Here is a 27,998-nt window from a genome sequence, read left to right on the forward strand (position 1 = left end):
GCTGATTTAAAGTGGTAGACACCATTTTGGAACTTAACACTCAACTCAACGCACAGTCTTAACCCCGACCATCTGAACCTGTCTTAGAGTGCCTGGAGGACCCTCACCAGCGCTATTTAAAGGGACCATGCAGGATTTACAAATTAGTGGTTGGATTATTGCTTCTGGCTGCCGAGACATTTGTAACTGTTTTTGGAGGTCTCCTATACTTGAATACTAGGACTAGGGGACATAGCCTAACATTTAGAGCCAAGACGTGCAGGAGTGAAGTTAGGAAATACTTCTATACGCAAAGGGTGGGAGAAGTTTGGAACGCTCTTCTGCAAACGGTAGTTGATTCTAGCTCAATTGTGAATTCTAAATCTGAGATTGATAGATTTCTGTGAACAGAGGGTATTAAGGGACATGGGGCTAAGGCGGGTATATTGAGTTAGGTCACAGGTCCACCATGATCTCATTGAATGGCGGAACAGGCTCGAGGGGCTAAATGCCACTGCCACTTGCTGCCTCCTGATATGCGCCACCTTCTCCTGCAAGAAAGCGGGACGTGTATCTAGGTGATGTGCCTGTCATGGTTGAATAGCTGCATGTGTGTGTGGCCTGTGAGTTATGGGTGGGCGGCTTGCAACAGTGGTAATGTGTAAGGGTGAGAGGAAGCATCCAATTGGAAGAGTTGAGTACTAATGGAAAGAATTTGTCGGTAGGAGGGTGATGGGCGTTGTAGTGCGTGGAGCAGTGGATGTGGCTAGTGGTGTAGTTGGTAGGAGACGCAACTTGATAGTTGACCTCAGTCACCTTGACCACTCATGTCAAAGCATTGAACTTCTTCCGGCACTGCATCCATGTTCATGATGCTGTGCGCCTGGCATTGACTTTGGTGACCCGCTGCCTTTTGGGTATATGTCTGGAGGGCCTCTTGCCCCCCTCCACCCTGTGGATATAGGATGTCCCTCCTTCTGTCCACCACTTGCACCAAGGCCCCTGGTGCATCAGCAGAGAACCTTGGTGCAAGCTCTCTCGCAGGCTTGGTACAAACTCAGATCCACAGATTAGTGAGGTCTGGCATGCAGACCGGAGGATGTGGGATTTAGTCGTGCACAACCTTTATTCAATGTTTTAGCATAACTCATCAGTTTGTAAACATAGGGACGGGAGCTGCATCTGTGTTTTGCATGTGCGATGTCTGATCTCCATTCAGACTCTGCAGACAGCAGTCTGTTATTTTCAGCAAATAACAGATACCAGCTACCTTTTAAGTGATTTTTAAGAGACAGCCTGCCTTTAAGAGATTAGGGCTCCCCCTGCTGGTGGAAAGTGCAAATTGCATTGAATCCTCATGTCAAGGCTGATTCGGAACGCTGCTTGAAGGTAAGTCCTTTGACCTCACAAAAGTCTCGTTCCGCCTGCGGAGGGGCCATTGGGTATGGGGTAATAGCGGATCATGCTACCTCCGCCCAATAATAGGCCCTATCCAATTTTTTCCCCCACATTCTGCAATGGCAGCCATTTGAAATGCCTTTGCTGATTACATTATTTGGAAGTCTATGAATTTGAATAAACCTGATAACTATCAGACTCGACTATTACTGCAGTTTGGGAGTCTTGCACTTGCTTTGGTTTTGAACAAATTATATTATAAAAGTGCTTGAAGCTGCCATACAGATTTGACTGATCAGGATGGGAATGGGTTAAATGGGCTACTACTGCAACGTCTCATTTTAATTCCTCTGTTCGTTTCCACTGTTGAGTTTGTTCAGTCATGATGGACCGTTAGATTAACTGTTTCCATTAACTTTCAGAAGGTGGGATCCAGGCCAATGAAATCTGGAATGAGTTTGTCCTTAATGCAAGTTCATGTTGGCCTGAGTTTGCATAAATCACTCCAGGTTTTGGCAATCTCTCCTCCCTGTAGATGGTGAAGAGCAGGAAATCTCCTAGTGACTCTTCCAGGTCTCTTTTAACAATCAGAGCCTCGTACTGCAGTGTAAGTACCCGCTCTGCCTTAACGTCTGAAGACTCTGCAGGACATTATCACAGCATTCCAGAGGCAGAGATGCAAGCCTGTCGCTAAATTCATAGATGGTGCATACTACTCTAGGCTTGATGGTGCTAACAGCAATTGATACAATCTAGATGAGGCAGGCTAGCGATGCCATCATGCGCTATTGCTCGAAAACTAGTTTTGAGTTTTGCCTCCTGTTTATATTAGTGGTAAGTATAATTTGAGCAAATTGTCAAACTTTTTAGTCATATTTATATATTAACTCTCCAATTGGCACATAGTCCTTTCTCCCTCTCCCAAATTTGTTCTGATTACTTGCCTCAAAACTAAACTCAGAAAATGCATTGTTGCTGTGATCATGGTGACCAAATTCCTTACAGATTTTCAGCAGTTTTCACTGCGTACAATTTTGGCTGGATTCTGCTGCATTCAAGTCTCATATTTCTAGGCGTTGTTCTATAATAAATTTTTGGAATACATAGGGACTGGGTGCTGCAGTGGTTTAGACTCTGGCCTTGCACCTCTGGGATGAGTTCAGCCAGACTGATGAGATGAAAGTCTCCTCCATCTGCTGGCTATAAAGGCCCCAAGTCAATTGAATTTGAACAGCCTCAACCCAGTTCCTAATAGATGTACATCCACAGCACAAAACAGTCCCTAATTCAGCAATAGTTAACACTAAATTGGCAATCTCACTCAAAGAAGCCACAGGATATCTGGATTTCAAAATAGAAAAATATTATGCTGGTGCAGTAGGAGTGAGGCATATATTTGGGGCAGTATAGAGGAAGCTTTACTCTGCTTCTAACACTATGCCTGGCCTGGGATTGCTTGATGCTGACACTGGTCACTGAAATAGAATGGCCTCCATTTTAGTACCCACTATCGGGTGTGTTCCTGGTGGGGTGGGGGCTCCGAAAATCGGGGAATCCCGGAGCGGGTCGGGAGCCCGGCTCCAACCCGCCCACTTCCGGGTTCCCCACAGACGCGCCGACGTGCGCGCGCAGCCCCCGCATGTGAGACTCCCGCAGGCAATTAAAGCCAGCGGGGTGCCACTTAAGACTATTTACATTGCTATTTCAGGTCATTAACAGACCTGATTAAGGGAATATGTCTGGAGGATTGGGATTTTAGAAACAACTGGGACTGTTTCCCGTACTGGGGGAAACACTCCCAGTTGAAATGGACGTGTGGCAGCTGCAAAGGTCCATTTGACAGGTGGTTGGGCGGGGGGGAGACCCTCACTCATTGCAGGAGGCCACTCTGTCACTTGGGACAAAGTTTGGCCTCCACCACCCTCCTCCTGACAATCAAATGCACCAACTTGCACACTTACCCCGGGGTCCAGACACATGTACCTACCTTGCGGACACCCTCAGATGTACATCTTCCGGATGGGGGCCGCCGTAGCTGCAGTCTTGACCTCCTCGGAGGGCAAACAGCATCACCAGCCTCGCCGGCCAAGCCGTCCACTTCTGACATGTGGAGCTCTACAACACAGTGCTGTGACACATCCACCTGCACAGCAGGAGGGAGGGCAACCGCAGAGAGAGATGCGTCGCACGGGGCACTACCCTCGCCACAGGGTCCACAGACCGAGGCTCAGCTTCCTGGACCTCTCTGAGCAGCAGTGCACACGGAGGCTCAGAGTCACTCGACATGTAGTCGTGGACATCTGCAGCCTCCTTCATGCCAAGCTGCGCCCGGCTGGCCCGAGCACCATCTTCTTACCTGTCGCTGTCAACGTCACCACTACCCTCAACAACTTCTCCTCCGCATCCTTCCAGGGTGCCACCGGGGACATCGCCAACGTCTCTCAGTCGTCTGCATAAAAGAGCCCTGCAAATACACCTACACCCACTCTGCAGTGACACAATGCATGGCATCAGGTGTGGGTCTTCATAGTGATCCTCAGGAAAGGGCATTATTGCACAAACCAGACAAGATTCGCAAAGACGTGGCAGTAGTGGTGCCAATATAATATGTGATGAGTTGGTCAGAAATTAAATAGCAGTAAAAACCATGACAAACCCTCAAACACCCTTGTGCATCCCCTTCATGCTCACAACACGTTTGCCTTACGCTTCCTACTGCACATATGTGATGCTTGCCCTGTGGCTGCAGCACAGGTAGTGGCAGGTTGAAGGAGGCTGACCGTGAAAGAGATGCATGAGAGGGTGAGTATGAGATAGAGCCATGAGATTGTATGAGGATTGGGTTGAGTGGTAGTGGTGGGATGAGTACTGGCGAGGTGAGTAAGTGCAGGTAAGATGAGGATGAGTTTTGAGTGGGTGTGAGGGGTGATGTGACAGAGTAGTGTTGGCAGCGCAGAAGGAGAGGTGGGGTGGGGGCGGTGATGTGGCAGATGGAATGCAGGGGAATGAGTAAGTGTACTCACTTTGGCTGATCTACTTAGGTCATTGCAGCGCCTCCTGCACTGTATGCAGATGGGCGATATGTTGGTGGTGCAGGTGACCTCCTCTTCCACCTCGAGCCGGACCTTCCTGGTGGCAGAGACAGGCCGCTTCCTCCCGCCTGCCGGGGGGAAGATCTCTGTCCTCCCCCTCCTCCTCACCCCATCTAATGATACCTGGAGTGAGGCATCATTAAACTGGGAACAGCCTTTACCCTGGGCTGCTCCATGCTGTAATTTTTCCTATTTGTTGCAGTATCTGTCAGTGGAGGACTGCCCCTTTAAATAGAGCTCCTCCAGCTGACTGACCTTACTGCACATGCGCAGTCCGCCCGACGCACAGATCAGCAGCGGGGAATCCGGAAGACCAGGTAAGTGGATCCAATTAGGCTGCGATCGCGCGCGGGACAGACTGATTTCGCCGGGCACGTTACCCACGCGCCCAAACGCCCCCCCGCCGCGAACCTGCAGCCCTGGCAATATCGAGCCCAATGTGTTCCATCTCGCTGCACCCACATCCCTCACCCTGAGGAAGACCATAAAAAGTAATTCAGTCGACAAAATATACAGGGATCTGTGGCCTTTTTAGGACTGGAGTTTGATTTATGGATTACTGCTGTATTCGGGGGCATTTTAACCAATCAGGATAGATCTAAGTTTCTGTGCTGTGATAGAGAGCCAATCATGTAACCACCATGAAAGGAATTTGAATATCAGAATGGAAAGTGATGTGCAATAGAAAGGCTAGAGAGGGTGAAACATAAATCTACCAATCTAAAAATGAAATGAATTAAGCTTTAGCACAAAAGGAAGAGAGCGTAAATCAAATCATCATTTACTAAATGTTTGTAGTATATGCTAACAGCTATTTCCTGCTATCGACTTTAGATTATCACTCTATAAACTTACAGTGGCTAAATTAGACAATAACACTTCATTGCAAATGTCATCATGTATCAATGATGAGGAGTGCACAAGCTATCAGCGTCTAGCATGATACCCACATGATTATAGTTTAAAAACAAAAATAGAATGTAAACAGCATAAAACCATCCCACTAATTATATAGTCTGTACTATAAAAATAATGGATGCTCGAGTGATTTCAGGGCTTTAATCCCCTCTTATTTGAATTGTATGCCATTTCTATTTCACATATAGCCTAGACCTGTGCCCTTTCAACCAGGATTTCCAAATTTTGCTGATTAGTCTAATATGTAAGCCTTGCCTTTCAGTGAATTCTATTAGCACAATGTGGAGATATCAGGGGAAAAGAATTGCTCTGGTCACTGTGTGCAATATTGCAAATGGGTGTCTTTGTGGTTTTGCTACATATAGTGGTCAGAGTAATGTTTTCCCCCAGGTAGCAATACTTATCCAAGTAACATTTTACTCATCCTAGACCTACAGGAACAGTAAATGTTGTGCCTTTGACTATATCTGTTCACTACATAGACTTAATTTAGTTACTCAAGTTATAGTTTCATTTTGGTAATTGTGGGGGCGCCTGCTTAGCTCAGAGTTCCTGTTTTATTGATAGTGACCAAAGGGCAGGATCCTATGTCAAGTACTTCCTGGTAGCTATTAATGTTCTCAAATACAGAAGGCAAAAAGTTTTAACCTGTTGAGCCCTCACAGATCGAAAGCATTTCTTTCAACTGAAATTCCAAAAGCAGCTTTGAAACAAATAAAAACACATGGATGGGGATTTTGAGGCGACCCGTCCAGCAGAAGCATAGCGATTGCCCGACAAAAATGGTGGGAAATAACATACTACCCCGTTCCCACCATCACTGTGGCCACCGTAATCTTGCCCCAGGCGGCGAGAGCACCTGCCCGAATCAAGCGGTAGGCCTTTTTAATATGCAAATCAGGGTCCTGTGGCATACATAGAACCCCGTTAGCCATTTTAGGACCGCACTAGGTGCAGCAGACCCTGTGATGCTCTGCCCAGTATCAGCTGGCATTACAACCGAAGTGGACCGCAAAAGTAAGTTTTACTGTGTTTTTTGTAGGGGCCAGGAGGAGCAGGAGTGTTCCGTCAGCCAGGAGGCTGGCCAGGCCGCCTGATATTGAGGCGGTCTGGAACCAGTGGCTGCCCCGGGGCGCTTACTTCCCATCCACAGCCTGCCTGCCGAATGCTCAGGATACCTGACCCTCAAAATGGAGCACCCCCAACCCCCGCTCCAAGACTATCGAGCGGCCGGTGGACACGGTCCACCAGTTGGCTGCCCAAAGTCCACACTGGGAGGTGGGGGGGGGTGCAGAATTTACCCCATGTATCCTAAAAGCCCATATGTCCAGAAAATGACCCAGACTCCTTAGACACAGAGCAAATATGGAGACTATTTGACAAGTTGCTAGGCCTTAAAAGTCAATTAAAAGGCCGTTCAAGTGACATGGCCAACATTGGCTCCCTCAACCAACACTGTAAACGGCTGCCAATCTAAACTTTTCAAAGTAAGTCTGACAAGATAAAATATATGATTTCTTTTAATGATTTTTTAAAAAGTAAGTCACCTGGAATAAACAATATAAATTGTTTCACTGCAGATCCACTTGGTGGAGCACCTCACAATTGCAAAGTATTTCAATGACAACAGCTTGCACTTGTTTGGAACCTTGAAGCCAACAGAACATCCCAAGGCTCTTTACAAATGGGAGGGAAACTTGCAGAGAAGAGTGGAGGGTGCGAATTGGGATGTAGAACTGGAGGAGGTTGCAGAGGTAGGGTAGAGTGTACCATAGAGGGACTGGTCCCGTTGTGAGTATACAGCCTGTCAGTAAAAGAAACTAGACACATTTCAGAAGTCTAAGACCTGATTGTCAAACCCTTGTAGCTTTCAAAATAAATGTATTGACATGACTGGCTTTATAGGGGAACATTTTAAATAAAAAGAACATTTCTGGTATCCTGATAAGTCTAGTGGTTAAAGCCTTGGACTTTACAGAAAACCCAGGACCAAATTCCAGCCTCGGTTGACATTGGATTCAGCTACTCCCAGTGATGAATTTATTGAAGTTCAGCTGGCCACCAGATGGAGAATCTTGCAGTCTTGGGGGAAAATGTACCACCCCTTGCTACGCGTGTCTCCTGTCAAGCTGTATTGATGCAGATTACGGAGAGGTAGGTAGCCCAGACAATCCAGCATCTAACTTTCCTTGCTAAGAGACGATAACACACAGGACCCCCATGAAAGTAAAAGCAGGCCAATTGTGATGTTCAAAAAATAAATGTTTTGATAAATTTTTATAAAACTGTGACATGGTTAATTATCAGCCTATTTATGAGCCCATTTGGCAAGTTACCAGACATTAGCCTTTCATCAGATGATCTGTTTACTGATAGTTTCCTAAATAACTATTAAAATAAAAGTGATGTCATCTTTTCCTAAACCACTTATTTAGTTCATTTAAAATTTATTAAACCCTTATGTATGATTGCAAAACCGGGGGATATTTTTAAAACATGAAAACATTTTTACAAGTAGCAGCCGGCAAACATTTACTTATCCCCAAATTAAACTGAAATCTTTTAAAATCTGGCTCAAATATCAATACAGCAGTGGTTGGGGGATTAACTGACCAAATTTACTAGTCCCAGAATTCTATTGAAAGTAACACAACCTTTACAGACCTGCAAGAAGCATTTTATTAACACAAGTATTTAAATTAGACCTCAGTACAGTACTAAAATCCAGCAGCTGTGCAATTCTGCTTGCCATATTAAGAGATTTTCAATTTTTTTATTGTTTGAAACAATAACTTTATTTAGGTTGAACTGCCTCTATTTCATGCGTTCTTCGTTTATGGAATTCCACACAGATGTGAAATATTAATTGCACTCAAAGGGAAATTGCAGTGCAAACCTAACTATAGTTTATGCTGTTCTGGGGATATTTGGTTCAGACCTGTGTGGAGGTTTTGCACCAACAGATCTGCTGTTGGCCCAGATCCGGTGTCTGAAAATTATTTCAATTACCCAGATTGGAGGAAGTCAATCTGTGAGGTCATCGATCGATCTCAGGTAATTCCCACCTCCCCCTCCCCTCCCAACCTTCAGACACAGAAGTCAAAGGACAACGCTGCAATTAACAGTTTCCTGTATTTGATCAATCATTTTCAGAGTAAGATGAATGATGTCACAGTTAATGGTTGTTTATTAATAGGGCTGTAAAACCCCTGACTGGAGCAGTTAAATGAAACTTGTACATGTAAAGTCCCTTAGATAATTAGCTGGTAGCTGTTCCCACAATGGTGAAGTCAATATTACAGGTTGTCATCACCACCAATCTAGTTACCTCTCCAGGGCAAAGAAACTATCCATTTTGCCAAATACATTTTATAGAAAATTTCCTTCAGCACAGCAGTGTTCTAACAATCAAGAAATGTGCTATTGGGAATATATGGTTAGAAAATATGGAATGAAAAAGCCAATTTAAAAAAAATCATGCTGAATCATTGGCAGTCCACAGCAAAGTGTGTCTCAGTGGGTCCTACATAAAAACAGCTCTGACAAGAGAAAAACAAGGAAATAAATGAATGAAATAATGACAAAATGGGAAAAAATAGAAGTTGGTGAAACAGAAATAAACTCACTAATGAATAAGAAAGGAGGGTGGAAAATAAAATAAAAGGCTTTATGTGCACAAGATTCATTTAACTGTTGCCGTTGGGATTTTACAGCCCTGTCACTGGTAAACGATCATTAGCTGTGACATGATTCGATTTACTATGAAAATGATCAAAATACAGGAAACTGCTAATTGCAGCATTGCCCTCTAACTCTTGACTACAAGTTGGGGATTGGGGAGGGGGGGTGGTGGAGAGAGGGGTTAACCTCAGGAGGTCAGATGACCTTACAGACTGATTTCCTACAATTTTGAAACAATTTAGTCTGACTGCAACTCTTTTCTCTCTGGGGAAACAACCTTCCATTATTTCTTTTTCCTCTCTCTTAAATGTATGTCAATATACATTAATTCTCTGTTTTTTGATCTGCCGTTTTATTTTTCCCTTCCTTTTATTGTTTATTGGTTAGTTTCTCTCTATTTCTTTCTCTTTCTGTTTCTTTTCCATTCCTCGTTATTTCTCATATTTTTTCCTAATTTTTCCATTGTCATAGATGTTTTTATTTATCCTTCTGCTTTTCCCTCATTATTTTTATTTTACGGTCCCTTCATTTACCAGACTCTTTCCTTTGACACCATCTTTGCCACTATTTTGAAGAAGAGCAGGGAAGTTATCCCTGGTGTCCTGGCCAATATTTATCCCTCGACCAACATCACTAAAACAGATTATCTGGTTAGTATCTCATTGCTGTTTGAGGCACCTTTTGTGCGCAAATTGGCTGCCATGTATCCTATGTTACAACAGTGACTACACTTCAAAAATACTTCATTGGCTGTAAAGTGCTTTGGGACATCCTGGGTTCATGAAAGGCATGATATAAGTGCAAGTCTTTCCATTCCTTTCCTTTTTCTTTTCTTTCTTTTCTCTCTTTCTCTCCTATCTTTCTCTCTCTTTCTCTCTCTCTCTCTCTCTTCTTTTCTTATCCCACCCCTGGCTTTGTCTTTCCTTATTTCCAGGTGCCATCCTCACAATTATCTACTTCTGTTCATACATAGATGTGGAGAAACTGTTTCCACTTGTGGGTGAGTCCAGAAAAAGGGGATATAAATATTAGATAGCCCTCACAAAGGAAAGCTAAAGAAAAAAATATGTGGAAAACTTTACATTAAGACCACCAAATGATTTCCTAATTTCTTCATTGACTTCTAGAATACAGAGTCCCCGTGCATTGCTGAAGAAATAGAAAAATCCTTTTTTGCATTTGTGAGGTACAGGAGGGAGAATGAAATAGTGTCTGCATAACATAAGAACATAAGAGATAGGAGCAGGAGTAAGCCATACAGCCCCTCAAGCCTGCTCCGCCATTCAATAAGATCATGGTTGATCTTTGACCTCAACTCCACTTTCCCGCCCGATCTCCATATCCCTTGATTCCCTTAGCATCCAAAAATCTATCGATCTCAGTCTTGAATATATTCAACGACTGAGAATCCACAGCCCTCTAGGGTTGAGAATTCCAAAGATTCACAACCCTCTGAGTGAAGAAATTTTTCCTCATCTCAGTCCTAAGTAGCCGACCCCTTAGCCTGAGACTATGCCCCCTAGTTCTAGACTCTCCAGCCAGGGATAACATTTTAACATTTACACATTTTCATTCAAGGGGGAATCTTTGTCATTACGGAGAGAAGAAGATCGTAGCAGAACGGAGCGCCAGAGGTGCTTTAGATGACAAGACACGCAAATAATGCTCTGATCTCTCTGCAGTGCAACCAATATCATCACTTTGCATGTTCGATGCAAAGGGAAAAGCTTTCCCAAAAACATTTCAAGCATATTGACTCCCTTTTAGGATCCATAACTCCTGTACTTATAGAACCTGGGCTTATTAGTCATTATGGTATAGGGGATCACATACTAAGCAAATCTAATTGGACATATTTTACATATGTAAATTATATTACTATAACATCCATTGTATAAATTGCACCTGTATGTCTATCATTCTCCAATATTTAGACAACGTTAATTTAGACAATATTAAATCATCCATGAAGCTACTATTTGTACATCAAATTTTACAGAAATTAAAAAAATTATTTTGCCTATATCAAAAATGTACCCATTTAGAAAATCTAAATCAAAAATGGAAAAAATACTACCCCTGAGTCACAGGTGCCTCTCTGTAGTTTTGCAAGTCCAAGGCCTGTGTGGTTTTCAACGTCTAGTAACCAGAAGTAAATATGGACATTTGGGACTGTAACTTCAGTTATTTAGCAATAATCAGTACAAAGACACCCTGATGAGAAAGGTCTTTTTTTTTGGAAATTTGGTAAGATTAATGCAGCTGGAGATGGGTAGCTTCAAGAGATTCAGCAGCTGTCTTCTGGACAAAAGTTTGAGTTCAATCCCTGGATCCATTTTTTTCTTTGAACTAACTCACCAGCTGAATTGACTTTCACCAGTTGTCATCCAGAGTATTGGACAAAATATCATACAATACTGAGGTGCCCTAACCCCAGGGAGCAGGGGTGGGGGGAGGGACAGGAAACTGGCAGAATTCAATTCTGACCACGTGAATCATTCCTCCTATAACACGCAGAGTTATAGAGAAGCTAGTGACCCAGACCACCATACCACCAGACTGTCAGCTAAACGGTGATTGTTATACAAGCTGTGCAAAATGTCCTTCATCAATGTTGTTATTCCTATCTAGGGACCTGAAGGAAAACCAGGGAAGCCTGGGGAGAGGGGAAAGCCTGGCAGAAAGGTTAGTCATGCCAGTTTTTTTTTAAATAAAAACAAAAATGATTGATCTATTTGCCAGCTTCTACCTACAGATCTATCTGTCTGTTTACAAAACACAATTGCTCACTGTCACTCTGTGGTTATTTGCATGTACCCACCTCCCTATATACTTGTCTTTCATTGTATTCATCTGCCTTTCTCTCATTATTTGGTTCACCTTGCTGTTTATTTCTATTTCAGCCTTCTAGAATGGTAATGCATTGTTCTAACGTCCAAGAGCTAAATCCAGTTAAAAGTACCAAATCGACTTACACCCTGCTAATATATAAGTGGTAAAGAGTTACAAAGATATGCAGCTCTATAACCTCATGAGTATCACTGAATGACTGTAGCCCTTCTCAAATATGTCTGTTGAAGATAACACATTCAGATCTCATATCAAAATAATGTGAAACTTACAAGGGTATGTAATTTCCTCTGTGACCTTGGAAGAGTTCCATCAACAAACTGTAAAACTATTCAGTCTCTGGATGCTAACAGCATTCTTCCCTTCCCCCACAAGTGATATTATGGTGGATGGATTTTCTATACAAATTATTTATTCACACATCATTAAAACAAAAGCTGAATAACCAGAGAAGTACCAGAGATGGATTGTGTCAGCTGTGAAGAAAAATGTTTTCATTCTTCTGAATAAAAGGTATTTGCTGTGGCCAGCACCATTGGCAATGCTGTAATGGAGGGGAGGCACCTACCTCTGAAAAATAGAGTGTATCCCATCCAACAACAGCCACATCCCAACCCAAATCACTTCTCCACACCCTCACCCCATCATCCACTCTTAGAATTGCCACTATTCAGATCACAAATGCTCAGGTGCATTTCCTTCCGCCTTCCCCTTATGAAGTTAAATTATTTGATAAATTCAAGGCACTTGTTTCTTGGACTGTGCTGTTAGTTGCGATTTACATTCCCAGCACCTCCCCTTTACACAATGTGCTGGAATCACAAAGAACTCTCCAGTGATGAAATCCTTGTTAACCCTTTCATGTAATTATGCATTGTAGGGTAGCAAAGGCCACTTGGGACATCTGGGAGAGACAGGACCCACAGGAGAGCAAGGACCTGAGGGAACCCAGGGGCCCAAGGGATCACGAGGAACACGAGGACCTATGGTATTCGGCTTCGTAAATACAGCATGTATCACTGAATTAAACCCACTGTCAATCTGTTATCCACTAAAAGCCAACAAGAATGTAAAGTTAATTCTTAACTCATGAATGTACTGACAGACTCTGTCCATATTTGCACAGTTAAATACAATAGACTTTCTCTATATTGCTTCATTTGATTGCCCCACAAGAGGTATGTTATAGTTCATGTTATGTTATAGAAATGTTTTTCTATTAATGAGGAAGGCATAAATAATGCATGTTGAATTGCTATGGTGTGTGGAGGTGCCACCTATTTAATTGCTTATGCAATATAATGCTAGCTACAGCTGTGTACACTGAACAGAACATTGTACGTGCAAGTTGTACACTGAGCAGGACATTGCATGCAGAAGCTGAGTGCACTGAACAGGGCATTGCACGCGGAAGTTGTACACTGAATAAGACATTGCTTGCAGAAGCTGTGTACACTGAGCAGGACATTGCATGTGGAAATTGTACATTGAACAGGACATTGCATGTAAATGGTCCATACACTGAATGGCACACTGTGTGCAGACGTTCTGAATACTGAACAGCGCATTAGGTACAGGAGATAAACTATCATTTACAACATGAGACACTGGAAGATGAGCGCAGACAGACAGTATGTGCTGTTGTTTATTGTGCAATACATTTCCAAAAAGCGAACATTATTGATGTGCTAATTTATAAATTATATTTCCCAAAACTGATGGATTAAAATTGCACTTTATTGAAGTCTTTCCTCTGTTTTTACTATGTTGGATAAAATACATTTGTATAAAATGGTGTAAGAAAATGATTAAAGTAAAAGATTTGCATTTCTCAGCCAACAGTGTCTGGTATCAGAAGTTCCACTGAACTTTACACGTTCAGATACACCAGGCCCAGATTGGCACCACAAAAGGGAAATAATTAATGCATTTAACTTATTTTCGAATGAATGGATGAGTAAAATTATTTCAAATTTACAAACTCATCATTATCTCCACTTGCTCCCTGATTCAGCTGTCTGATAAGTTTTCTCCCCCCTCTTTGATAGGGTGCTCCTGGTCGAATGGGAGCTCAGGGTGAACCGGGGTTAGCAGGATATGAGGTAAGGACACTTCACTACACAGACTCTGGTAATGTTTACTCCACAGTCTAACAGGTAACAGCACAGGTCTGAAAGTCAAATAGAACATTGCTCAGTTACTGCTTCTCAATCTGTGACCATTTAATAGATCTGAATGAATTGTGTGAAGACTGCAGCTACATCACCACACCATGTATTTTTTTATTTGTTCTTGGGATATGGGTGATACTGGTATGGCCACATTTAGTGCCCTCAACCAGGGTAATGATTATTTTACAACTGAGTGGCTGGCTACTCCACTTCAGAGATCATTAAGAGTCAACCACACTGGTGGTGTGTGTAGGCCAGACCGAGTAGGGGTGACAGGTTCCCTTCCTTGAAGGGCATTTTTTCTGGCACCAGCCCAGAAATGATCGGGTTTATTGAATTCATTTTCACAACTTACCATGGTGGAATTTGAACTCACAATCTCTGGGTTTCTAGTCCAGTACCAAAAGGTCTGAAACATCAACAGTTATTGTTTTGCCATGGGTGCTGCCTGACCTGCTGAGTATTTCCAGCTTTTTATATTCTTATTTTCATATTCCCAGCGTCTGCAGTATTTTGTTTTTTGATCATAAGCACTACACTACAGTGGCCTAGAACAGTGCTGTGAAACCAAAATGAATATTTCATCCAATCAGCACTATAGACTTTACTGTCTTTTCCTACAATGCAAAAGGTTTGAATACTCACTAACCCAGAAGTGAATTGCGTATGTTGCAAGGGTATTAATACCAAAGAGGTTTACAGCACAGAAGGAGGCCATTTGGCCCATTGTGTCTGTATTGATTCTTTGTTAAAGTAATCCAACATTAATCCCACTGCTCCTAATGCTTATCTACTCCTCCCTAAAAAATGTAATGGTCTTTGCCTACTCCATGTGGCAAAGTATTCCATGCTCTAATATGACGCTGGTAAGCACATTCAGAAGATCCCAGCATAAAACAGGGAACTACAGACCGGTTAGCCTAACATCAGTAGTAGGGAAAATGCTAGAGTCTATTATAAAGAATGTGATAACAGGACATTTAGAAAATATCAACGGGATTAGACAAAGTCAACATGGATTTATGAAAGGGAAATCATGTTTGACAACCTACTGGAGTTTTTTGAGGAAGCAACTGGTAGAATAGATAAGGGAGAACCAGTGGATGTGGTTTATTTGGATTTTCAGAAGGCCTTTGATAAAGTCCCACATAAGAGGTTAGTGTGCAAAATTAAAGCACATGGGATTGGTGGTAATATACTGGCATAGATTGAAAATTGGTTAACAGACATGAAACAGAGAGTAGGAAAAAATGGGTCTTTTTCGGGGTGGCAGGCAGTGACTAGTGGGGTACCGCAGAGATCAGTGCTTGGGCCCCAGCTATTCACAATATATATCAATGATTTGGATGAGGGAACCAAATGTAATATTTCCAAGTTTGCTGACGACACAAAACTAGGTGGGATTGTGAGTTGTGAGGAGGTTGCAAAGAGGCTTCAAGGCGATTTAGACAAGTTGAGTGAGTGGGCAAATACATGGCAGATGCAGTATAATGTGGATAAATGTGAAGTTATCCACTTTGGAAGGAAAAACAGAAAGGCAAAGTATTATTTAAATAATGATAGATTGGGGAATGTTGATGTACAAAGGGACCTGGGTGTCCTTGTACACCAGTTACTGAAAGTAAATATGCAGGTGGAGCAAGCAGTTAGGAAGGCAAATGGTATGTTGGCCTTCGTTGCAAGAGGATTTCAATATAGGAGCAAGGATGTCTTACTGCAGTTATACAGGGCCTTGGTGAGACCACACCTGGAGTATTGTGTGCAGTTTTGGTGTCCTTACCTAAGAAAGGATATACTTGCCATAGAGGGAGTGCAGCGAAGGTTCATTAGACTGATTCCTGGGATGGTAGGACTGTCATATGAGGAGAGATTGGGTCGACTCGGCCTGTATTCACTCGAGTTTAGAAGAATGAGAAGGGATCTCATTGAAACATATAAAATTCTGACAGGGCTAGACAGACTGGATGCAGGGAGGATATTTCCCCTGGCTGGGGGGGTCCAGAACGAGGGGTCACAGTCTCAGGATACGGGGTAGGACATTTAGGACTGAGATGAGGAGAAATTTCTTCACTCAGAGGGTGGTGAAGCTGTGGAATTCTCTACCATAGAAGGCTGTGGAGGCCAAGTCACTGAATATATTTACGATGGAGCTAGATAGATTTCTAGACACAAAAGGCTTCAAGGGGTATGGGGAGAGAGCGGGAATATGGTATTGAGATAGAGGATCATCCATGATCATATTGAATGCGGAGCAGGCTCAAAGGGCCGAATGGCCTACTCCTGCTCCTATTTTCTATGTTTCTATGTTTCTGTGAACCAGCACCTTCAGGAAAGGGGTGGAGAAAAATTGGGGAGAAAAAAGGATTGAAATTGCAGACAGGCAACCTTTGCATTTCATCAGATGCTCCCTTCTACTTGTCATTGTGTTCATAGAATATTCTGCTTACAATACATGATATGAATGTGAGCAAGTCACAACTGAGGAATAATATCATCTGACTGACTATTTTGTAGCAGCAAATACATTTACAGGAAGATATAGTAAAGTCTGTTTTCATCTTGGTTTTACAGCACTGTTCTAGGCTGCAGTAGTGTGGTTTTGATAAAAATACAAAATACTGCAGATGCTGGAAATATGAAAATAAAAACAGAAAAAGCTGGAAATACTCAGCAGGTCAGGCAGCATCCATGGAAAAACAGCAACGGTCAACTTCTCAGGCCTTTAGTACTGGACTAGAAATCCGCAGGTTGTGAGTTCAAATCCCACCATGGCAAGTTGTGAAATTCAATCCAATAAACATACTTTATTTACATGTTAACTGTGTCACGTGGTTGCATCTGAACAGTGGAGCAAGAAAATATTTTACCAGTGTTGTAGGGCAAGAAAAAGTAAGAATTGTGAATTAAGTACAATGTCAGTAAATAACAAAAGATAAACAGGATAAGCAGTCCAGCCAAGTAAAGGAAGTCAAAAACAGTGGAATAAAGTCCTGGGAATTCTGGATTGTTTCAAATCATCAAATAATTTGAGTGATCCCAAAGAGCCCCACAGTGGACAATATTTGGTACTACATTTTAGAACAGTAACCTTTCTAAATGACATAAACTTTCGACAGGTATTCAGAAAAATGTTTTTTTATCCAAACCTTAAGTAGTATAATAGTAAGAAATGTGACCATATGAAATGAAGGGTGAGAAAAGACCATCAAACCCTCCCAATCCAGTCAATCTCACACATCATCCACACACCTCTAGTAATGCAATCTCCTGCGAGAGGCAGAAAAAACTAAAGGGAAAAACCTGTAGCAAATTTGGGAAAAAATCTGGGAATTTCCCTCTGATCCCTACGGCAATGAAGCAAGGCTCCAGGAGACTGCGGTTGGCCATGACTCGTCGCAATCTCAACTAACTAGCAACTTACTCCTATCATAAAAAAATGGCCTCTTCTCTGAGTAGTAGCCCTGCTGGTGGTATATGGCGATTGAGACAATCAATCTGAGGGCATCACATATTAAGTGCTTTGAACCATAGTTATAGAATTTACTGAGATACGGGAACAGTATTGCTTCATGCACTCTGGGACTCCAACATTTACCTCTTTCGTCATCTTTCTTCCTTCTAAGCTTTCATGGGATGAAATTTGATTTCATGAAACTGACAAATTTGAGTGCTGAGCAGGAGATACTGCAGCCAGGAGAGTTTGGAATCCAGACTCTTCACTCATGTTCAATTATTTCCATAAATTTGCTGTACTAAATTTGATACATGTTCCAATAGAGAGAAAATGCTACGACAAGTCAAGTTATTTCTGTATCAGATGCTGACTTAATTGGATCAAGCACAAACACATTAATATTGGGACGATACTTGTCATATGATAACAGTGTTTACAAATAGATTGTAATCTTTATTATTTCATTGTGCTGACCCATTCTATTATACATTAGCACCGTTCCCAAGGTGATTTTAAATCAAATTTCCCCCCTACAGACAATAGGGAATAATTTTAAACTAATCCCACCCACCCCCCCGGTGGGATCTGACGACATTGGATCAGCTGCCTGTTTTACACTCCATCCAATTTTACTTTTTATAACCATGTACGACTGTGTTCAAGATGTGCCGTGTGTCTTTCATAAAGCCAAAATATACATCTGCAATAAATGTGAGATAGGCCAGTGATAAAGCTGATAATCTGCTGCCTTTTTTACAGTGATATATCACACATATACCATAGCACACCCCATTATGACGCTGAGAGTACAGCAACCTTGTCACAGATTAGTATAAAGCACATTGAAGCCTTGTTTTCTACATTGGTAATAGTGAATGTTATGATGCTTTTAATAGTAAAGTGCTGGTCCAAATGCTGTACAACTGCCTGTACCTTACTAAACTTTTAATTTGGTTGTCACTAGAAAATTTATAAGACATTTTTGTCTTTTACAGGGACATAAAGGCCCACCAGGCCCAAAAGGACCACCTGGTCCCAAAGGTGAAAAGGTAAAATAGCCTAATTTTTAAAGTTAGCTTTTAATTACTCTGCAATGAAGGCTCTACAGAGTAAATTGTGTTTTGGCAGCAACAAAAATAAGCTACACAAGGAACTGCATGCAGAGTAGATCCAACTCCACAAGCTGCAGCTGTTTCTCAAGTCAATTCAGTTTATACAACTCGATTGAATTAAATGACCTATACCTATCCATCATCCTACTGATACATGCCTGAGGCTCTGAACTGTACTCACTTTCATTGTGCCCAATTAAATCATTAAACAAACTATTCTGCTCATGCAGCCAACATCTAATTCTCTACACATTGACTAGTCAGTCTGAAGTTATACACATCTGGAAATGAGTTTGTGAATTGAAGACTGAGCTAAATCAAAGATGAAACAGTCTTCATGTGCAGTAGATGGTAGGTCATTGTTTTATACTTTCTAGAGATCTTGGGCTTCTTAAGCTCTGAATCTCCAGTGCATTGCAATCCCTTTAATCTTTTTTTTTTGGGAAACATTTTGTTTATTTTCATTTGAACTCCATTTATGTATTTGTTCCGTTATCTGCAGAGGGAAGTGCTGGAAGTGTAGGTCTTCCCCTGTGACATTGGGCTCAATTTTAAAACTGAGCTGGGAAGGTCAAATTGAGGACAGTAAACCCATTAGTACGGGTTTCCTGGACGTCCTTACGATTTTGACATAAGGATGTCTTCTTTTTTTGTCAGTTTCACGTCCGACTGAGACCGACCTGATTGACAGGCTGGTCTCAGTCAGACGGGAGACCAGCCAGGGAGAGGATGTATTCAGGTAAGTCTGCAGGTAAGTCTTTGTACGGAAGGGGGGGGGCATAGGGGGCACGGGTGGGTACAGGGCAGGGGTGGGCATAGGTTGGCACGGGTTTGTGAGTCATGGGGGGAGTGTGTCGGGATCGGGGGGTCCGCGATTGTTGAGGGGGAGGATCGGGGGTCGGGGGTGGGAAGATTGGAGTGGGGGGAGGATCGGGGTAAGGGGGGAGGATCAGGATCAAGATCAGGATCGGGGTTCCGCAATCGGGGATTGCCCCCCCCGGGGTTGAAATCGGGAAGTCCAGAAAAATGGAGGCTCAAAGCCTCCTTGAAAGGTTTTAAAGCCCGACCCGCTTCCTGGGAGCGGATTGGTCGCCCGCCCCGGTGAAAACCGGAAATGGGCAGGTTGGGGGTGGGTCTGAAAATGGTAGCAATTTTCAATGCCCCCCCCCACCCCACCTGTTTTTCACTTTGAAAATTGAGCCCATTGTGTTTCTGGAATGACTTGAAAGACTAGCCAGTATGGAGGTTCTGATATATAAATTTGTTTTTTTTAATAACTTTGAAATCCTCTGAGTTGGATTATTAAAATTAGAGCTTTAAGTCTTTACCATCCTAGGAAAACTTCTTCCCTAACCACCCCCCCACCATCACTCCTCACACTTCCTCCCTTAGCCATGCATCCCTTGCAGCTGAGAGGTTGTGAGAGGCATGTTAGGAGCAGACTGCTACTAATCACGACAACAACCTGAAAGAAAAATTTCCAGCCCCAAGGACGATACTTCAGCTCCACTCACTACCTCTCTTCACAGCTGAGATTGATAACTCAGCGTGGTGGGAATAGAGTATATGTCTCTTCACTCTGTGGTACCGTGAAGTGGTGCTTTAACACGGCACCATCAGAAAGTAATTACTTTGGGCCCAAAACACCTGTCAGGGCCAAGACCAGGGAATAGCTGGATTCCTGGGATGTGGAGGATTTTGCACTGTTTCTGTAAGATCTCCATTTCCCAGTGGGAGGAAAGAGGATTCCTTCGCCTGCCCTGTCCCCATGTTAAGGGGACTTGTCTGGGGGATTTCTAGCTGTTGTGCCACATATGGCCTCAACGGAACTCTCGCCACCTGAGAACAGTTGAAGCATTTTTTTAAAAAAAACAGAACTTGCCCATCCTATTGGAGCTGCAGATTTTAAATAGGCTTTATCTTCAGCCCAGGATGGGCTTCCAGGCACCAGCCGTTAGGTGTTCTACTCATGGCCACCGAGGCCCAAAAATGCAGACCCCCATTCCACATTGCAAGAACGGGGTCATTTGCATGGTTGAGTGGGCCACCGACACCTGCAAGGTTGAATTCGGACGTGCCCACATTGGGGCAGATGCGCCGAATGCCCCCAGCAGGCACTCGTGGCCCATTCAACCATGCAAATGACCCTGTCATCGTAATGTAGGACATGGTCTGAATCTTTGGGCCTCGGTGGCCAGAAGTTGCGTTCCACTGAACTTCCCCCTGCAGAATGGGACACCTGGGCTTTCAGGTCTTTTCTCTTTAAATTTCTTCTGAGCGCCCTTGTCTATGAATGTTGCTACCTGTTCACTGTCAGTACACACTACAAAAATTCTTTCACAAAGTTTATGGTCAAAATTGCAGTCTAATCAGATTCCATTGAAACTTCAGATGGTAATGGTTTTCAAAGCTCGATTATAGTTTCCTAAAACCTGTAGCTACTATTTTGTAAAATCCCAGTACCTGCCTCTTTGATCCAAACTTTTAAGAGTGACATGCAATTTGGATAAATTTATTCCTTACTCCCCATACTCATATTTCTGAAGTTGCTTCTTGTCTCTAGTTTTACCATTTGATTTTTAAGTCAGTGGAATCTGCACCATTTTGTCCGTGAAGACAGCCACCAAATTGTGGATTTCGCAATGTATTGAAGTGGCATCAACAGACTTAAGCTCTTAGGAGACTGAAGGACTGGAGATTGCATTGCTGGTTATGTTTTATTACGGTCTCTTCGAGACCAATTGCTTTCGCAGGAGGTCACACGAATGAATTGCATCTTAAAATTAGAATTTCTCTTCTAATTATCTCAGTATGATGAATTTAATGTTAATGAGTGAGATTTTCTTGTCCTGAGCTGTTCTCATAGTGACTAAGTCTATTTTTTTTTTAATTTTGCAAATTTTTTGTTGCTGGAGGTTTTGATTCAAAAGACATTAGTCCTGAAATTACACTGTGTGGCCATAATTTCAAGGTTATTATGTGGGTTTGACCTTTTCCCCTTCAAAGAAACGGAATCATACTTAAGAAGTACAATATGACAAACGCTTACACTTTTGCAAACATTGAATAGTTTTCAAAGGAGCTGGCTTCAAGTAACGTTCATTTTGTAGAAGGCCTTTGTCAAATTCAACAATGAAATGGGGAGGACAGAAGCAACCAGCTGAGTGTTACCAAATTTAACAGTTGCACTTTAAAAAAAAAATTATTGAGTTCATCAGAGAGAGTGATGACCGTATTGGGAAATGGAAAAGATCTTTTTCGTAAACTGCCTTTAAGTATAATTACTCCTATTTTCCAATTGTTATAATGTTTGGAGATTCTTGGTTGGTTTCAACTGAATGAATTCTCCAGACTTTGCTTTAAAAGAACTCAGTCCTGTGGTTCATTGTTGACTCACCTCTACATTATCTGCGATTAAAAGCAGACTCTGTTCCAGCTGGACTCGACCGACAGGGAAACAAACTCCCCATGATTCTCTAACAATCCTGAAGGTGGTAACAACTGCCAAATCCTGACAGTCGAAATTAACTTGCTGTCTGCACACAGCCCAGTAAGAAAGATCTCATTTCACTGGAAGATTAGAAGCAAAAAAATGTTTCATAATGTCTGCTGTTCTGACTCACAAGGACTGTCTTTTCAGTGAAATTCAGAGGCTCATTTGTCATCACATTCTTTTAAAAAGCTTAATAGTCATCAAAATATTCATTTTTCTTTATCCATTATCCACAGGCCAGTGAATAACTTAAATTATCCACTAGGGAAAATTGCAGGAGCTCTTTCTCTAAAGTTTGCAGCCCTATTTCCTCCCAGAAAAAAAACCTTACAAGTATCTATCCTAACTTCTGGAGTTGGGAGATTAGTGCGATCCCTCTCAGGCACCATCCAAGCTACCCTTTGTTTGTTTGTTTGTGCTGAGTGACATGGGAGGGGTCCCCTTGCCATCTGAGAAACATCCATTTACTCTTGTTCTCTGCTTTCTAACCTTCAGCTATCCTTCTATCCAAGCCACTACTTTACTTTTAATATCATGGGCCTTAATCTTCACAAGTCTCTTATATGGCACTTTATCAAAGGCTTTTTGAAAATCCAAATATATCACATCTGCTACATTCGCTTTGTTTCTCTGCTCAGTGATTTCTTTAAAGAATTCAATTAAGTTAGTCAAGCATAATTTGCCCTTTACAAGTCCATTTTGACTGTCCCTGTGTAGTTCACACCTTTGTGCTCAATAATATTATTTCTTATTATGATCTCTAGCAGTTTTTGTAGACTCCTTAGTCGCCTGGCTGGTGTTTTCACGGGGTTGAAGCAGTTTAGCCAGTTTACATCCAATCAAAAAATATTTATGCAGAATTTGTGAAATTGTGCAATGTAGCCATAAACATTTGGAGAAATTAATAAAATATTTCTTTTGGAGTTGTATTACTGACTGATGAACTCATCAGTCTAGATCTTCCAATCAATCTTATGTTAACATTGAAGGTAACACCCCTGGCATTAAGTAACACCATTCAGAAAATCATGCTACAGTAGCACTGACCTGCAAACTCATGATTACTAGGTTGAGTCATCGGTACACCTGTACCAGTTAAAAGCTAGGTTACCGAAAATAGACTCTTGGTTTTATTTTCTTTCTTTTATCGTGTTCATTCTGTTGTATCCACAGTAGTTGAATCATTGACACTACCAGGGTTTTGCCAGTTGAGCCTCTCTGTAGGCCCTGGTTCCCAGAGTGCATTGAGGATGTTACTAATAGAATTGTTCTTATGTTCCAGGGTGAACAAGGGGATGATGGGAAGGTGGAAGGTCCTTCTGGCCCACCCGGAGACAGAGTAAGAGTCTTAAAGAAAAATTTTTGTTAAATACGATCAACTAAACTCTAATACTTCATTAGCGGTTTGTGGTAATTTCCAACTGTTCTCTGTTCAATTAAATTTTTTCTAACCTCCCTTTTAACTCTTATGTCGTTAACCTTCTCAGCTCAAGTGATAAAGCCCCACTTCTCAAATCTATCCACGATGGTAACCGTGTAGTGAATATATGCTTCCCCTTTGCCATTGCTTTAATATCCTTCCTATAATGAGGTGCCCAAAATTATATGCTGCAACCTAACTAAGGTCTTGTGTAAGTTCAGCACTACCCCTTGGAATTTGTATTCATTGACTCTGGAAGCAAAGCTAAACATTCTTTTTGCCTTTTAATGGCCCTAGCTACTTTTGCTACGCTCTTCAGTGACCTGTGTATCTACACACCAAGGCCCCCCAACTCCACTATTCTTTTTAAGGTGTATTCTTACTTCCAAAATGTTATAGTTCACATTTTTCTACATTAAACTGCATCTGCCACTTATCTGCCCATCCTGCTGGCCTATCTATGTCCTCCTGCAATCTTTCACAATCCTGGTCACAATTTGGCATAATTCCCCCCCTCCCCCAATTTGATGTCAACAGCAAATTTCACTATTTTTCCTTCAATTCCCAAATTCCGATCATTTAAGTATATAGTAAATAAGCCCCAGCACAATCTCTAGGAAACACCACTCCTTCAAAGAATTGTGTATGTGAAACCTTAGGTCTACCTGTTCCAGCAACCCCTTTAAAATTGTACTATTTAGTTTATATTGCCTCTCCTCATTCTTCCTCCCAAAATGCATTACTTAATACTTCTCTGCATTAAATTTCATCTGGCATGTGTCTGCACATTTTATCAGTCTGCTTATGTCCTTCTGAAGTCTGCTACTATCCTCCTCACCGTTTACTACATTTCCAAGTTTTGTGTCATCTGCAAACTTTGAAATTGTGCCTCCCATACCCAGGTCCAGGTCATTAACATATATCAAAAAAAGCAGTGGTCCTAATACCGACCCCTGAGGGACATCACTGTATACTTCCCTCCAGTCTGAAAAACAACCATTCACCACACTCTCTGCTTTCTGTCTCTTAGCCAATTTCGTATCCATGACACTACTGCCCCTTTCATCCCATGGGCTTCAATTTTGCTAACAAGTCTATTATGCGGCACTTTCTCAAGCACCTTTTGATACACAACATCAACTACACTAACTTCATCAACCTTCTCCATTATTTCATCGAAGAAATCAATCAAGTTTGTCAGACATGATTTGCCTTTAACAAATCCGTATTGGTTGTCATTTATTAACCTATGTTTTTCCAAGTGAAAATTAATTTTGTCCTCAATTATGGTCTCTGGAAGTTTCTCCACCACCGACATAGGCTCACTGACCTGTAGTCACTGGGTTTATTCCTCTCCCCTTTTTTGAACAGGGGCGTAACATTTGCCACCCTCCAGTCCTCTGACACCACTCCATATCCAAGAAGGATTGAAAGATTGTGACCAGAGCCACCACTATTTCCACCGCTATTACTTCCCTCAGCAACCTAGGATGCATCCCATTCGGGCCGGGTGACTTTTCTACTTTGAGCACTGCCAAACTTTTAAGTACTTCCTCTTTAGCTATTATTATCCTATCCAATTTCTCTACCCCCTCCTCCTTTACTGTGACATTGGCAGCATCCTCTTAATTTGTGAAGATAGATGCAAAGTATTCAATAAGTACCAGTAGCAGTTTACCAACAACTGAAGTAAGATTAACTGGCTTATGATTTCCTCATTTATCTTTGTTTAGTTTTTTTTGAAAAGAGATGTCACATTTGCCATCCTCCAGTCTCCAGTCCTCTGGCTCAATTTTCTTTCCCACCAAATTTTGGAAAATTATAGTCAGAGCCTCCACCATTTCTTTCCTAGCTTCCCTCTGGCTAATTTGCATTAATGTCTTGAATGCAGGAACTCAATGCAAATTAGTCAAGCTCTCAGACAATACCAAACTAGGGGCAGAGGTGGGGAGAATCAAAGTTGAAGGAAACAGCTAGAGACCAATCCTATCTTCACCCAGTGTCCATACAAGCACATTTGAAGTAAGGGGCACTGTAAACCAATTGGGGTGAGAACACTGGGGGGGTTTGTCCACTTAGCACCCATAGCACTGCCCCAGCTAACTCAGTATAGACCCGGATTGAACCTGGGAATTAATACTAACTCAACTGTTGTGCACACTAACAAATTTACTGAAGTGAATCCCATTACTTATCTCGATGATGGCAATATATGAAGACTATTATTTGAAAATTCCACACCAGTCCCCTTGGGACTTCTGACTATACACTCGAGATCTTGTTGCCTTCTTTGCTGATGTCACTCACTGTGCTCATGATTTCAACTAACTTTCTGCTAGTCTCCTCCCCCCAATTCCTCTAATGTATTGTATTCTGTAGTCTCCCATCTTTCATCTTATATTTCCACTTCCCTGGTCTCATCATCTTTTATTTGTTCACATTATACAATGTGTGCCACTTTTCAGCCCAATCCCCAGTCTATCCAGATCGCTCTGTATTTGAAATGCTGGTTCTCTGTTATCAAAGTGGTCAAGTTCATAGACAATACCAAACTAACCGAGAGATCTCGTCGCAGGACACAGCCAACAACCTACAAAAGGAGTTGGATGCAATCTGTGAATAGGCAGAATAGCCGATATTAGGTATTGCACATTGGAAATAAATTGACTGAAAACAAGAATATTGTAGATCTAACTAAAGGTGAGTTTGAAAGAGATCTGGCAGTGTAAGTAGACATCACCTAAATCATGGTGAAGCAACCATCAACAAATTGAGCACGATGCTAATTTATATTGCCATATCAGAGTATAAGTCAGAAGAAGTTATGCTGAAACTGTATTGTGGTCTGGTCAGACTGCACCTTGAGTACTGTATCCAGTCTTGCTCACCAAGAAATAATAAAGCCAAGGACATGGCGTAGAGGAAAGGTATGAGGCTCAGTGGCAGTGTCAGACTACTGACTCATGAGGGAAGGCTAGAAAAACTCGGGCTCTTTAGCTTTGAAAGAAAATGACTAATGGGGGAACCTTATATTAGTTTATAAGATATCAAACGGTATAGAAAAGTCAATCCAGAGCACTTACTTCAAGATACATTATGACAGTAGGACAATGGGGTACAGGTTCAAGCGTGTGAATGGCTAATTTAGGACTGGTATAAGGAAGAATTTCATCAAAGAGTAATCAACACCTGGGGTAGACTGCTGTGAGGTGTAGTCAATGCATAACCTTTAAAGTCTGTCAAGCAACAGTTGGATCACTTTGATGTTGGGGGAGCACGGTAGGATTTTCTTTTCTCCCTGAATGGATGAGTGAAGATTGGCCAAATGGCCTTTCTTGTCTGTATCGATCGCATGGGCTTCGAAAATGCATGAGCCACTGATCCCAGTACCTGCCAGGATCATGCCTGCTGGTCCACTCCGCTGCTGACCCCAGCAGAGTGTGTAATGTCAGAGCTTGGGCACCTAATTTGCATCTCCGACAGGTGCCTGCACCATCTATGGACACATCTTGTGTGCCCATCTGCACCAAGCTGCTGAGATTTCTGGCTGCTCAGGCCGGGGAAAGTGTCAAGTCCCCTCCCTATCGCCTCCAGAAATTTACCAATTCAGTTCCAAGCAGCCTCATTGTAAGGGAACTGTATAACAGTATAAACCTCAATGAACCTTTGGAGATCCAGGCACTTCCCCAGCCTGGAATACCAAGGTGAATCCCACTTCTACCAGCTGGGTGTACCGGACACCACTTGAACGCTGATCTCTGACAGGCTAGGGCTGAGGAAACTTCTGGCCTGATAGTCCCTGCCCCCTCTGAGTCAAGGATACTATGTTTGGGACAGACAGAGGTTGCACACCAAATAACAACCCCCCCCCTCCCCACCCCCAGAAACTGAGAACACAGGCCATAGCCCAGATATGTTGGATCACTGCCTATATCCCAGACCTTCCACTGCACTCCCTCCAGAGTTAATATATTCATCTGAAATTCCTCTCACCTTAGAAGAGCAGGTCGGACTGGGGCAGGTGCTGCTGACATGCCCTTGCAGACACCAGTGGCCAGCTCCAGATAAGCAAACTATCCCATCCCCAAGATTGGAAATACACAAATCTTCCACTGCACTCCTGCCGGTGTTATAGTGGGAGTGCACTGAAGGAATGCACATCTTTGGGCTACAATGTCCATCTCTCAGCCAACATATGCAGTTGCACAATACAATCTTAAACACTGGCCTGGAAATTCCTGGGCCTCGCTCCACTGGTGTAATTGCGGCGGAGCAGAACCTCTGCCAGCCCTTGCCTCAAGCCAAATCCCCATCCCCCATCCCCAAGCATACCAAATACATGATAGCCTATTCTTCATGATTCAGCTCCATCTGCTGGATACATATACAATTATATGATATAGTCTTGAACTCTGATATTACACCGTTAA

The 27,998-nt window shown here is 42.4% G+C and overlaps 1 protein-coding gene across 2 annotated transcripts in view; it reads left to right on the forward strand.

Moving 5' to 3' along the window:
• Window positions 1-27,998, forward strand: part of col27a1b (collagen, type XXVII, alpha 1b) — a 524,608-nt gene that overhangs the window by 449,543 nt on the left and 47,067 nt on the right. The window contains exons 38-42 of one of the 2 annotated variants that reach the window (XM_067969899.1): window positions 11,700-11,753; window positions 12,799-12,906; window positions 13,967-14,020; window positions 18,539-18,592; window positions 23,431-23,487. In XM_067969899.1, the coding sequence (XP_067826000.1) occupies window positions 11,700-11,753; window positions 12,799-12,906; window positions 13,967-14,020; window positions 18,539-18,592; window positions 23,431-23,487 (327 nt within the window). The remainder of the gene's footprint in view (window positions 1-11,699; window positions 11,754-12,798; window positions 12,907-13,966; window positions 14,021-18,538; window positions 18,593-23,430; window positions 23,488-27,998) is intronic. The other variant, XM_067969900.1, reaches the window with a different exon arrangement.

This window comes from Heptranchias perlo, chromosome 31 (genome assembly GCF_035084215.1).
Source record: "Heptranchias perlo isolate sHepPer1 chromosome 31, sHepPer1.hap1, whole genome shotgun sequence".
NCBI lineage: Eukaryota > Metazoa > Chordata > Chondrichthyes > Hexanchiformes > Hexanchidae > Heptranchias > Heptranchias perlo.